At 46.0% G+C, this 14,703-nt stretch overlaps 1 protein-coding gene across 7 annotated transcripts in view; it reads left to right on the forward strand.

Annotated features, from left to right (window-relative positions):
• Positions 1-14,703, forward strand: part of ankfn1b (ankyrin repeat and fibronectin type III domain containing 1b) — a 200,455-nt gene that overhangs the window by 143,358 nt on the left and 42,394 nt on the right. For all 7 annotated transcript variants that reach the window (XM_072712607.1, XM_023819213.2, XM_023819212.2 and 4 more), the window contains one exon: positions 13,326-13,448. In XM_072712607.1, the coding sequence (XP_072568708.1) occupies positions 13,326-13,448 (123 nt within the window). The remainder of the gene's footprint in view (positions 1-13,325; positions 13,449-14,703) is intronic.

A 14,703-nucleotide genomic window follows, 5' to 3' on the forward strand; every position in this document is an offset into this window, starting at 1 on the left:
GGTGCGTTTTAGTTACTTCAAAGTAAAAGTCCCCTTTCATGTGGTGTTTGTGTGATTCTGTCCGCCCCCTGTGCAGTAGCTGATCTCAGCCCTGTGACTATGCACAGTGCAGCCGGGCTACTCCAGCCATCCAGGCTGTCACGCTGAAGCACGGCCTCCCAGCTTGAGGCAGTCCTGCCTCATCGGAAGACGTGCTCCCCGCCGGACGCTGGGGGGATTAGAGTACTCTTATTCACCCTAGTGATTCAGGCTTTTCATCTGTGTGGTCGCCTCCTGCAGCATATTTGAGGATGTTTTGCTGTTCATTGTGGAAAACCTCAGAGCACTCGTTCCCATTTACTCACCATTCTACTCAGGCACTCACGACTCCATCTCTGCTGCCCCCAGCACAGCAGCTGCCGGAGGCACTGCACACTGCCCACTCTGTCGTGCCACAAACCTGTTTACACCCTGTTCTGACAACCTCAAATAACAAGGGAGCCGGCAGAATCATGAGAGACGTCAGGGGGCACTTCAGCTTCTATAACCAGCAACAGCAGACCTGCTGCCCTCTAAGTTCACATAAGCTTAGCCTTTTGTGAACAATGTGGTTTATGTTATTTATGTTATATGCATTTCAAATGATTTAATACACAATGTATATATAAATACATGACAAGTTCTCTTTCCAAGTAGAACAGGGGTGGCCAATCTTACCCGCAAAGGGCCGGTGTGTGTGCAGGTCTTTGGGATAACCTGTAGGTCAGCTGTTCAAACCCATGTGTGAGGACTCTTCAACCAATCAGTCCTCTAATTAGTGATCTGATTAGGGACTTGCAGCGAAAACCTGCACACACACCGGCCCTTTGCGGATAAGATTGGCCACCCCTGAAGTAGAACAAGAGAAATACATTGGACATACCTTGCCTAGCGTGTCACTTAACACGATAGGATCCTAGAACATCATTAACGTACTCACTTAACATACTCTGAAGAGCCTAATAAATCCCTGAAAGTCTCATACTGTAGCTTCCAAGGTGGGTTTCCTCACCATTTCTGGGTTCAAGGAAAAGCCAAGGAGCCTTCAGCTCAGCTCTGGTGGCCGTTCTGAACGTTGCCCTTTGGCAGCTCAAAGGCTGTCATGTAGACTTGTCTGGTCCACATCCTGAATGAACGTATTTGCCAGCTGAGGCATTTTGCACGACTGGCTGAAGATGTGACAGCCATGTTCATGAAACAGCTGGCCCTGCACCTCTCCAAGATCCACTTCGGGAGAATAATTATTGATTAATGCAGCTCCAGATGACACACATTTCAGGTCTTATGATGCAGGAGGAAACCCCAATGAGATGATGAAATTTCCTAGAAACTGTGCACAAACAAAAAAAACCATACCTGTCCGAATTCACCAAATACAGCATCATGATCCTTGCATACATGTGCACATACTATAATATCCATCTGTATACACACCTGCCGTGTATTACTTTATGTAAAGGCATCATCTTTGTTTAACTCATGTGGATATTATGGCCAAAGGTAATGGAGAATTTGAATGCAGAATAAGATGGATGTAGAATAAGATCTTTATAGTATTTTTTCTCCTTATATTGCCCTTAATTTTTTTTTTTATGAGATCACCATATATGCAGGTTATACATATCAGCTGGACTATATGTGACCATTGTCTTGTCCTAACTGTGTATGTGTCTACAGTATGAATGAGAGTCATTGACAAACTGGAGGCAATTTCCTTGGGTAAGTGAACATATAATAAACCTGATTCTGATACAAAAATGCTGTTGTTCAGATTTTCCTGGTTGTTTCAGTTACAAGAGTCTTTGCTGAACATGGATTCATTGAATAAGTTCAAGTTTAAGTACAAAGCATTTGAGCATTTTGTCAGTTTCCTAAACAACTTGGGCCTATTTTAAAACTGGGCCCAAATACTGTTTTCCATCTATACACATCATTCAGGCACTCAAAAAATCGTATGACTCATTTCTGGCAATGGAGTTGTCTTTGTGGTCCTACATGGCTGAAAGAAGGTTCCGGAAGACTTCACAATGTGCCACGTGACATAACACAGAAACCGAAGCAGCGTCAGATCACCATGGAGTCAGTGTCACATCTGAATGCCTGGTGCTTAGGTCACACAGTTTAGGGAATTTGTACCATTTTTTATATCTGCATAGGCTTGTTTTTGAGTGTTAAATGCCAGAAACAAGATGCTGAGCTGCCCAATTTGGGACCAAAAGCCAACATCTCAATTGACACAAACGCATTTTGTGCCAAATAAGACAGTTTTTTAGTCATGCATGATTAGTTGATACAATAGTATTGTTGTCAGAAGGAGTCTGATTTCTTTTGACTGATGTATTTGGCATTTTTTAACATGCTTTTTTCATTAATTATGTGTCTCGATATAACGACTCTCATTTATATATGTCAAATTACTTCTGAATTCCAAACTATGGAGGCTGACTAGGCAGCACTGTGGTCTATCAAGTCCAGACCTGATGGTCTGTATCCTGGCCGTGCGTGAGGGGGATCTGTATGTTCTCCCCATCTTGTGTGTATTTCCTTTGGGTCTTCTGGTTTCCCCTTTGCACTGCAAAGCTATACAGTTAGGTCAATCTCTGTAGCTAAATGCGTGTGTCCTGCAAAAGACTGACATCATGTATGTTGCCCCCCTCTGTTCCTCCTGGGATGTACTGCAGGCTCACTGCGGCTGTGTACTGTGTAAGGGGTTTGAAGATGAATGATTTTCATCCATACCTTCGTATTCCATAACTGCTCATCCGGGTGTATGAGCCCGAGGCCGGTTCTGAGACGCCCAGGGCGCAAGGCCGCGGTTCTCCCAGCCTGAGATTCCAGCTTACAGTTAGTACAGCCATCCCTGCCACAAAGCACGAGGCCATGTTCTGTGCTCATGCGCTACAGAACAGATGACATTAATGACGTGTTGTATTCCAAGGCACATTCTTTCTGCGAGCAGCTCTTGGTGCTGCCTGGAATATAAGGTTTGACAGCTGTTCTGTTCACCAGCCAGTGTCCTGGTACAGAGAGCAATACTGGCTAAGCTTTGTCTAAGTTCATTCATTTTAATTTAACATAAGATCCAGTCTGCAGATTTAGGCATCTTCGGAGGCCTCAAAACCGCTCAATTTATAAAAGATGGCACATGGACTGGAGATGCCTTTAGCCTCAGTCTGTAACGGATCAAAGTGCGGATGTCAGAGAAGAACAGTGATTAGGCTAATTTATTCAAACCAAAAGGGAAAGTAATTGTTGTCAGATGAAGACTAACCTGTAGAATAACAGGGGTTAAGAGACACCGAGAACTGATGATGGTGCCCTTCTTTGATGTGTAAATCTGCTGTCGCAATATGGAGGCTGTACTGGGGGTGGGGCTGCTGTCCTTCTGCTTTCCCGCTCCTACCTAGGCATCTGATGACACTTCAGGGATGTGCATCACTTTTTCCATTTCAGCGAAAGGGGGGGGGGGATGCAACATTGAGTCAGACTAATAATTTCACAGCCATTTGCTGAAGTTCAAGGGCTTTCCCCCTGATAATCACGGTTGCCACGACAACCGCTAGTCCTCCGTCAAAACCATGGTCATTGCGATGGACACCCACTAACTAGCGGATATTGACATCAATGTGGGGAAGTACTTCTGATCTGGGTCTTGAAAGAGCGCTTTTGCTGATTAGAAGAAATCCTCTTAACGTTGACGGAAAACAGGCAGGAACGGTCCGAGACGGGAGAGGACATGGAGGACAGTTGTGCACTTTTTAAGGGGTATGCCACCCCCACCCCCCCACACCCCCCAGCCAGAATGAAAGCTCTGTGGCTGGCTGACAGCTGTATTAGTGGAAATCAGCATAGCTGTGGTTTTGACACTTTCCCACTTTTGTCTTTAGGTGGTCTCCTGCCTCATCCTTCAGTTCCCTCCACCGGCTAGAATACGATAATGATTTATTTTTAAAGGAGAAGCAAAAATGCTTATAACAGCTAATAATCTGGTGCGATACTGCTGAGAATGAAACGCAACCCTCAAAATGCTGTCTGTTGCGTTTTATTGACCCATGAGAAAGTGATTCAAATGTGCATTTGTGTATCTCCATGAGCAGGGAGTGCCAGAGCAGGTCAGGGAATCGGCAGCCCCTGGCTTTGCTGTACAGCGCCCTCCGCTTGGCCCTTTCCGTCGGCTTGGCCCGACCCGCGGCTCCCATGGCTCAGAACTTCCCCAGTTACAGCGGCAGAAACTGAGATTGTTTTGGAAAGGAGCTCCAGCCATTTTTTAAACGTATTTAATTTTTTTCTGTATGGTTTATGTGTTTTTTCTTTCTTGTGGAGCATGATCTTTTCCACCTCATATTCGAGGGGCAGGGGGGGGGGGGGATTTTTAGTTGCTCTCATGTCGCCTGGCACCTCAGGAGTAATGAGCTAATTATTTTAATTGTTTGTAGACTATGGTGGAAGAAGCAAGATGTCGGTCGGTTGTGTCTTAGTGTTTTTGTGAGTACGGTCTGTAAATGTCATTGGTGCTTCTTCAGTAACTGGGATCAGGGGCAGCCAATCAGCCAGAGTGTGTTATAGTGACAGTCCTGAGGTCCTCTTTCCATGCGGTGGATATTTGTCAGCTCGCCATGCTCACCCACGAAGTGAGACTTTGGCACCGGTGGCGTGGCACGGCCCCCCGTGCTTCTGCGGCTTGGGCCGGGATGAAATTTGCCATGCCGCGGTGGGGGCGACGGGCCGCAATGGCCGCTGGTGATGATTACATCATGCGCTCTTTCCCTTTCACGCTTGCTGCTGGAGTCCCCCTCCCATCTGCCTGCTGCTTGTGGCTGGAACTCCTTGCCGGGGGGGGGGGGGGGGGGCACATGGATATCTCCCCAGGGTCCTAGCCGGGGACAGATGGTGTGCGGCCGGGACGTGGCATTGCCGCAGGTGCCTGGCGTTAGCTCCTCGCTCGCCCGTTTTCTCACACACACACCTCCGCGATTAGGTCATACACATGTGTGAAATGGGGATTTCTCAAGTCGCTTCAGAGAAACCGCCGCAGCCTGGCGGCCCTCAGCTTTCTGTTTCTTATCTGTTCATGACATAATCCATGGCTCAGGCACAGTGTCACCGGCAAGCGCACCATCACGTGACCCAGAAGGCTGTCTCAAGTGTGCCACGTAGCTGCGTGCAGGCCTCGGACCTGGACCTCCGTCCCCCGCTGTGTTTTCACATGCTGCTGGGTTGGAAAGACTGGGGGCCGACTCCGTGATCACTTGGGGGCTCCAGGTCACGGTTTGCACAAATTCACATGTAAGCGCATGCTTTCCGAGACTCTCACACTGCTGCTCACCCGAGCGTGAGCCCATGGGGGGCCTCTTTTGTCGCAGCGGGCTGAAACAAACCCAGGCTATCACCCTGCATGCAAGCCCACCAACCTTATCATGGCTGCTAGGCTGGAACAAACCAATGGTGATGCTTTATGCTTTCGTGAGAATAAAATGAATGACTGGGAAGCCCGAGAAATAGGGAATCTCCGAGGAGCTCTATGGGCATCTGACAGGTCTCCTGTTCTCCCAGCGGAATGTTTACTGTCGCCTCCCATCATCTTCTAATCACTTGTTGCCTGCAGGGATGAGATGAGATGAAGCTCCTTAAGCAATCTTAGAGTTTTTCTCTCTTTTTTTAATCCTGTGTTCCTGTCCCCAAACAGACCTTTGCCAGGCCTCTGAACCAAGCCTTTGCTGCCATTATTTTCTGGAGCCCTTCTGTCTGTCGCAAAGCGTGGCTAAATATTGCAAAGCCAATCTTGAATCAATTAGGAGAAAAGAAAAAAGCCATTAATAACAAATAAACTGATAGAGGGATATTTTTGTTCTCAACTGTTTTTCATTTGGTGGTTTAATATTCTCACACAACAGTAACACTTATCATTGCCAGATCACTCATAGCTTGTGCCTTTCTCACTAAAAACAAATTTATCAGTGCCTTTCCATATTACCCGTAATTCACAATATATTTGTTATAACCTCTCCAAATGTCCTGTCAACTAGTGAGCTGTGGAATAATGAATATGCATGTTATTATTTATATAATATGTATGGTTGAATTTGATTGTGTGTCTGTCTCTGTGTGTCTGTCTGTGTGTGTGTCTGTGTGTGTCTGTGTCTGTCTGTGTCCCTATATGTGTGTGTGTGTCTGTGTGTCTGTCTGTGTGTGTGTCTGTCTGTGTGTGTGTCTATCTCTCTGTGTTTGTGTGTGTGTGTGTTTATGTGTCTGTCTCTGTGTCTTTCTGTATGTGTCTCGGTATCTGTGAGTGTGTCTGTGTCTGTGAGTGTGTCTGTGTCTGTGAGTGTGTCTGTGTCTGTGTGCGCATGCGTGATTGCATAGGAGAGCGGGATCCCCTGGCCCCACCCAGCCGGCCCGTCCCCCTTCTCCTCTCCCTGGGTCTCCTCCAGCATTTCCCTGGAGTTGCCTTCCAGCACAAATAATCGCAGCGTCTGCAGACGCAGCCCTGATTGGAATCTTGACGCCGCTCTCAATTGTGGGCTGGGGAGAGCGGGCTGTCCTGTCTGTGCCGCTGCACCGGAGGCATGCACCGCCCGTAAACAAAATACCAGAGAGGCCTCCAGCCAGCCGCAGCTCTCCCCGCGCCTCCTCCCCGCGCCTCCTCCCCGCTGGCAGCTGCCTCTCCTCTGTTAGCATCGCCCTGATTTATAATGTGCTGATTGTTTCATTATTGAAACATTTCATCTATTTGCGGATTTCTTCAGCGTCAGCTCGCTGCCCTGCTCCCAGAGATGCCTGTGTCTCTTCAACATCCCGTGTTCCTCTCTTGGTAGCCCTGAAAGGAAGAGGCTGAATATCTTTTTGCATACTGGGGAACAGAAAAAAACGATTTTGAATACCGTCGACTCATCTATGAAGGTATTAGTTGATCGGCACAGTTGTTTGGTGTCTCTCTCAGCCGAAATCACAAGGGTCACCCCAGCTCCGTCTGAAATATTTGCTAAAATTTCGCTTAGGCCTTAAGTGAATTTAACTCTGGCGTGACCAGAAACCGCAGGGAGAGTCAGAGAGCGAGCTCTCTTCCCCTAATGGAGCTGCAGACTGGGATTTTCGGTACCTGGCCCAGATGGAATCCATTAGCTTCAGAGGAGGCTTTAATCTCTGATAAATCACGACAGAGCAAACTGCTGTCAGAGGTAATTGTGGAACAGGAAATGTGTCCGTTTAGATGCATCTACTGTGCTCCGGAGGAAGGGCGGCCGGGTCCCGATCTCTCCGCTTCCTGCTCGCTGCCTCTCCCACGGCGGCATTACAGCCCACTTGCAGAGGCATCCTCTGTGGTTGCATCAGGCCCTAAATGACCTCTTAATGTCATGTTTTCAGATCCTGATAGCAATTTTGCAGAGTATTTGCCTGCTTGTTCGATCATCTGGATTTTTTCCACTTTCTCTTTGTAATGATTTGTAGCAAAGTTTTTTTTTTTTTAACTATCAGGATCTGGTGTTAACACACAGCATATTGCGGCTAATAATACCCTGCTGTGCCGTGCCTATTGCCGTCTTTCTCGGCTCGGCGAGCAAATGAACTGCAGTAATAGAGTGTTGCCTTGGCTGTATGAGCACGAAGGCCATTAAGCGGTCATACTGCCATTTTTACAAATCGCATTCAGCTCATTATCTCTCCCCCGCCAACAAGCAAAAATAGGAACAAAAATAACGTCTGTTTTGTCGTTTGCGTGCAATCCGAGCTACGAATATGAAATAACCCTTTTTCAAAACAAGGAGGATTCAAAAAATTCCACCTTAGCTTTTCATTATTTATTTCAAAAGTACATTCATCATTTATCTCAGGAGATTAATCACACGTCGAGACACAAGGTGGAGGGAGAAAATATATATCCACGTTTGAAAGGAATATTATTCAGCAGAATGCCATGGGAATCGCTGGTAGCTGGGCTCTGGGTTCCTCTGTCTAGTCCGGGGGATTCTCTCGGCTTTTCGAAAAGCTGCTTGTTTCGTTCCTTTGTTTGCATGCGTGGCGAGCCGAGGGTGTGTGTTCTGAATCGCAGCGACAACAAGGAGGCTGTAAAATAGCCAACTCATCTGAGATGATTTATGGCAAAAATAGCCCCCCGCAACACTTAAAAGGCGCTATATCAGCTGGACCCCTTGCTTTGTGTTTTAATCACGGCCACGTGTGGTTCTGCTTCTTATTTCTATTCATCTCTTTGTCTGATAACATTATTAATATGTTAGGCGGGGAAGGGGGGGGAGGGGTTAATGATGATGTCATTCCTTGATCAAAACATATTTGGCCAGGTTTTTGATTACTAGCTATGATTCAAAGCACATACACATATTCAAGTATACAGTATACTGTTTACTCAAATGTTTAAAATGTTTTTACAAGCTTTTTAACTGGTCCAAATGGTCATAAACAAGGAATTAGTTTTGTGTGCCATATTCCAAAATGTACATATAGGCATTTGTTCGACGTGAAATATAGGTGGGAACATGTGGAGGGAAAACAACTCTTTCTTTGACAGGGTTTAATTAGAAATATTCATAGTTTGGACACCGCATTTACGATAGTGGTATTGAAAGCCGTTTTTGTTTCATTAGGTAAACACATCTGGGGCATGTTTCTGGACCTGATGCCGTGAACGCAATTACAGTTTGTATTTATTTATTTTTTATATTTGGACTCATTTAGTGAGCATGAACAAGCAAGTAGGAATTGCAAAACAGCAACACTGGTCGGCCATCCACGACGTCCTGTGCGGTGCTGTTTCCCTGCTAGCAGAGTCTTATTTAGCTCTAGCTTAGCGGACCGTTGGCCCCGGGATGTCAGATTAATTCTTGTCCTGAGCTGCGTGCATCTTACCTGTGTCACCAGTTTGAGAGAAAAGACCAAAGATCGACATGCTGGAGCTCCTTCACTGTGTCCTTAGCATAGAGACAGCACAGTGCAGCAGTCGTAGGCAGTTTGCTGAGAGGCCTTCAGTATACTGGTGATACTGGTATACTGGTGATACTGGTATACTGGTGATACTGGTATACTGGTGATACTGGTGATAGAGCTGAGGTCTCTAACTTCAGGTCCCACTGGCGAGCTCCCTAAAGAGTTATTAATACCTTCAGTATGCACCCTTTGAGGGAGCTGCATTAGAAACAGACCAGATGATTGGGTCTTTACACAAGAACCTGGAGGCCTGCATCCATGTTATCAAAAAGCACTCTTACAGCTCCAGTGAAAGCAAGACGATGTTTTCCGGGGCTGGAGAGACTAGAAGTGAATTACTGCCACATTCTACCGCGTAGCTGCATTTAGTAAGAATCAAAATATCCAATAAGATCTGAAAAGCAGAGGTACACAGCAGCTGAATAAGGATGTCGGTGCCTGCAAGGGCCTCAGTCCTTAGGCCTGTACTGCTAATTTGTGTCTGCCGTGTTCAAACAAGTGAAATTGTGCTTCGTTTTTCACAAAGACTCTGTTGTACTCTTGTAATAGCTAAGCGTGCAGCCATACACTGTGAGCAAAGGCTCAACTTGTTACCGAGGAATCAGTAATCTGAGTCTTGTTGGAAACAGGTGTGTGTGTGTGTGTGTGTGTGTGTGTGTGTGTGTGTGTGTGTGTTTGGTGGGTGAGAGCAGGAAGGAAATTAGAGCACAGTAGCCCACTGTCTGGTCATCACCCATATTTGTTATACTTTGAAAACTCAATTTGAGCTGTTTGGATATCGAAATGAAGCATTACTTGCCAAATAATACACTTACGAGGGGTTGCTTGGTCATGTCACGTAGGGGCTTAACTAAGAGGAGAATCCGAGGGAAACTCATCCCTCCTGCTTCCGACAAAAGCCTTCAGCTAAACAGCTAAGTGCTGAAGTGCCTAACAGGCCAGCTTACATCATGCAGCTCCCATCGTGGCTGAGGTCATCTGGAACAGCTGCAGGAGAGAAGCTGACCGAGCCGGGAGCCCAGTAACCAGATAGTTTCACTGGGGGGAGGCCTGGTGTCATCTTGCCCTCGTCTTTCCACCATTAGTTAACTTCATCCTACGACACCAGGTTGTCTCTGCTCTCCGGCCTTTTCACACTGTGCCCATTGCCTACCTCTAAAAAAGACTTGAGAAGTTCTTGATATTGAAGATGATGAGATGCTAGGTACAGTTAGGTGGCAATTTGGAGAACTTACATGGAAGTACCCTGACCTGCTGCCATGTCAGTAATATATGAGGCTGCACTTGGACTTTATAGTGGAATAACTTCAGAAAGTCTGCCTTCACACGTTTTCAAAGGCCGTGGCTCGCAGTGCGGCAGTAAACTGGCTCTGTGTATCTGATCCCCACCGTCGAAGGACGGTGTGAGTGAGGTTTTTATTGGTGAAGCTGGAGGGTGCGGAACTGGCATGCTTGTGTAGTGGGACTAATCAGATTTAACACTTTACAAGAGGAGCACTGCCAGGTCTAATCTCCCATCAATTAGACTGCCATCTGAGATTCATTTGACAGTTTTTCAGATGATTCATCTCGGAAAATATGCCTTTTGTTACGTAAACCAAACTTCAAACCGGAGTTTGTTATATAGGTTGTTATTAAGAAGCTGGTAAGGATAAGGTAGGGCGTGATATGAAGGGAGAGCCCTCTGCAAAGAAAGGCAGTAGGAGTCCACTTTGCAAACTATCTTGGTGTAATAGCAGCAAGACCCTTCAAGGATAAGCATTGTTTTACAGTGGGATTTCCTTTCTACTGATTAGCCTAGCATTATAGCGAATGTCCTCTCCACAGATATGCATAGCATAGCAGTTGGATCTCTATATTAGCCTTAGCCTAGCATCACAGTATGAACTACCTCTGCACAGGTTAGTCCAGTATAACCATCAAAGTACTCTTCATCTATTAACCTAGTGTAGCAGTAGGAAACGACATCAAGGTAGATACCAGTAGTGCAAAATGGCTAATCTGGCCTACATCAAGACTCCAGAACATATTTTTTCCTTGAGAAAGATCTATCACCTATGTAACATCATGCTCATTTCTTAGAGTCGGCTGGTAATAGCACTTTTTAACGTGATAAAGCGCTGGTAGACTCCAGAAGGACCCGGTCCTCTAAACAGTCATGTCACCTGGGCCTGGGTTCCAGCCAGATCCAGCTGCCAAGCACTGTTTTGGGCTAGTAATGTAGTGTTCTGCCCGCCAAGGGTTAAGCCTTCATAATCCTTGTTTCACCTCAGACCGCCTGAGCCAGGACTCTGTGGATCAGCCTCCAGCAAAACGGTGCTCAATCCTTCCATAACAAAAGGCGTGCTGAACATTTCTATCCGCTATTTATTTGCATTTAAAATTGAAATGCCCTCTTGCTAAATGCCTTTGAAACAGCCATTATTTCTGCAGATTATGTAGACTGGAATTCTAAAATGCATTCACTAATGAGGTTTTAAAGACTAAAAATTATCTTGAGAAGTAAAAGTTAACTTTAGTTTACTCAAGTTAGCTAAACTTCTTCATTATTTACACGACACTTTTAGATAAAGTTACAGGATGGGTTGTGATAATTTCTTATGATAATTTCTCCCATACATTTAATTTCGGTTCCTGGCATGCTATTTTACAATGCAGGAACACAGCGATATCGCTCCCCGATGTGGGTGAATTCTTGCCTTGTGGCATAAGCACCATACTGATATTCAGCTTTAATCTTCCACTATGATCTCCTGCTCTCCCTCCCATCACTGTGCGCTCTTTCATCCAAATAGTTTTTTCGACATGCTTGATATCACCTAAGCAAATTGTATCAAAACGCACCTGTCAACTCGAATCAGGGCAACCAGACCGAAAATGTTTCAAGTAAGTTTCAAAAGGAACACTGAAAAATTTGCAAACCAGACACTTTTTTGAGAGGTCTTGGAAATTATTTTAAACTAATATTATTACTGCTATTAGGCCCTTACCAACACAAACACAGACGGAGTTTCCAAAGAACGCTTATGACAATTTTGTCTTGATTGAATGTATTACTCTATGAACTAACATGTACTCCAAATGAGGCTTTAATTTACGGCGTATTCTCCAATTTCTACTTCACAATCATTTTATCGTACAGAGCTATTTTAAAGACTTGGCTAAAGTGCTGACCACAGTGATGTGTGGGACCCAACTGGCTGGCTGAGATTGTCATACTCCTGTAATAAGGGAAATGAACACACTGCCATACCTTGATGGAACTGCTGTCCCAACTTCACAATAGGACTGTGTGTCATCCAGCAGCTCCTGTCACTCTAAATCTTCCTCCGTAACCCAACCCAAACAAAACTCTCCATGGAGACTAAAACATTTTTTGGCTTGTGGTGTGAAGAGGCCGGTGTGAGTCATCGACAGTGCTTTTCGATTATTCTTTATTAAAATGGAAACAAACGCATTTGTTTAATTAGGTGCGAATAACGCGATACAATGGGTTCAGAGGTTCCCAGCTCTGTGGCTCACACGGAGGATCGCAGATTACTTCAGTGTCTGGGGGGCGGGGGGGGGGGGGGTGCTGTTTGTAGTGCGAGCAGTGGGTTGTAGTAGCAGGGAGCCGCCCCATCCATAGCCACAAGAATGGAATGTGTTCACAATGCAGTGAGTCAACAACGGCGGCACTGGTTTCAGTGGTCTCAATTATGAATTAACAGAAAGCGTATGTACAAAGCGGGGCATGTCCGGCTCGGGGGGGGGGGGGGGACCAGGCGTGGGAAACTCAAGGGTCATTTTGATGCTTTTATTCACCATTTTTCTGGCACGGCAGTAATTAGCTGGATACACATGGACTCACAACAAGAACAAAGCGGAGCACCAATAACCAAGGCCAGTGCAAACAAGGCCACAGTCGAATATTTCCATCACTGTTTGGCAGCAGTCCGCCTACCGCTCCAGAGCGGTCTTTTAAAGTTGTGACCACTCACTATTGTTTGGTCAAGGTCAAAGTGGGTACATGTCATTTTTGGATGTAGGGTAGAGGAATTTTTGCATATTTATCTAATTTACTTTTTTATGAGAGCACTGCATCTGCGTAAACCATTATATTCACAGTGTACTGTCCCACAAATTTACACCTAATTGAATGAACTTCTGAATGAGCCCCACGATGACTCTTCCGCAATATTAAAAATCAGAATCCCATCAGGGTTAGCAAATCGGATGCCGTGAGAGCAGAGTGGTGCATTTTCTAAGTTGTATTTCAGTGAGACAGTCATTACCCTAAACCTTTCCACAAGGTATCAATGTTTTGCAGGAGCCCTGGGTTCCAGTCACGTAGCCAACCACTGTTTTTCCCCATTTCTTTGTAGGCTGGAGTCTGGAATCTCCAAGTTTACCCAGCGTCTTTCCCTAAAGGATCGTCAAGTCAAGCCTGAGAAGACAGCCCTGGGCAGGACGCTGCTGTACAGGAGGCGGTCTCTCAGTTTAGACTGGTAAGAGTATCTACTGTACCAGAGGATAGACATGGCAAACGTGATCTTTCTACCGGACCGGCTGCTCTTTGTCGGTTTCTCTCGACACCACAGGCACTACGTGGTGCTGTTAGGCTGACTGCTGTCTGGGAAGATGGTTGTGGAGTCAGTGATTGGCAGCAATAGTGATGTCAGTTGCCTACTGCGACCCTTTGTGACCTGTGCTGACCCAGTCTTCAACACGGGGTCAGCAAGAGTGAGAGGACGATAAGGACAAAGAGCAAGCCTGTTTTGTGTTTTGTGCCTGAAAAATGTCCATTGTCCTTAAGGTTCCCATGAGATTGCAGGGCTGCCACGACCACCACCGTCTTCAACTTCTAGGCAGCAGAAAATCTCCTCATGCTTAAGGAGCGTTTTGGGGCTTTGGCAGAAGCAGGCAATCGCCCTTCCAGACCCAGAATCATTAAAATGTTCTTGGATAGTACACAAGTGACTGGGCTTCACCGTTCGTCATATCTCAGTATGAGATTAACAGTGTCTGGATATGCATCTTCCAGTATTGCATTGTCTTATACATTACTTATTTTCTGAAGAGATTTTTGAGGTTATTCAGTGTCTTTTGGGAGGGTACGACCACAATTCATCACCTCGGTCACACACTGTAATTCAGCACTATTCACCGCGACGCTTACTCCATCAGACTGCATTCTTTAATCAGGGCTCCAGCATTCTAGCTATCAACATTAAACCTCGCATATATGCTGAGTCCTCTATGCCCATCATCCTCTTTCATCTTTGTTTGAAAAAAATTAAATAAAATATTAACATTCTGCAGACACAGCCTGCATTGCAGGGAGGGGAGTTGGGGGCAACGTTCAAGCTTCCCCCCTCACCAGAATCCAGAACTTCAAGAGTTTCTTTTTGTCCAGTTATTGGCCTTTATATTTATTCATTTATTGGCTGGTTTATTAGTTGAGATAGCTGTTAAACAAGAGCCTTGTTAAGCTCCACCATTAACGGCCCTTTCATGGGAGCAGAGGGGCGGGGTACACGCCCCGCCTCCGCTCCGCCAGCGGCTCCAGAATACCGCGGTGGCGCCGCCTCATCTTGCACTTGTAAACCTACAGCTTTCAGGCAGCCGATGAAAGGAGCCTGAAACCTTTCCATCACGAGTGTGCTTTTCTGCCACCGCCTTTGGTAATCGTTCCCGCCAGCCAGCCTGCCAGCCATCCATCCTCCCTGCCCGTGTACGCGTGCTGGCTTTGGCCACTTCTCA

This window comes from Paramormyrops kingsleyae, chromosome 5, assembly GCF_048594095.1.
Source record: "Paramormyrops kingsleyae isolate MSU_618 chromosome 5, PKINGS_0.4, whole genome shotgun sequence".
NCBI classification, from domain to species: domain Eukaryota; kingdom Metazoa; phylum Chordata; class Actinopteri; order Osteoglossiformes; family Mormyridae; genus Paramormyrops; species Paramormyrops kingsleyae.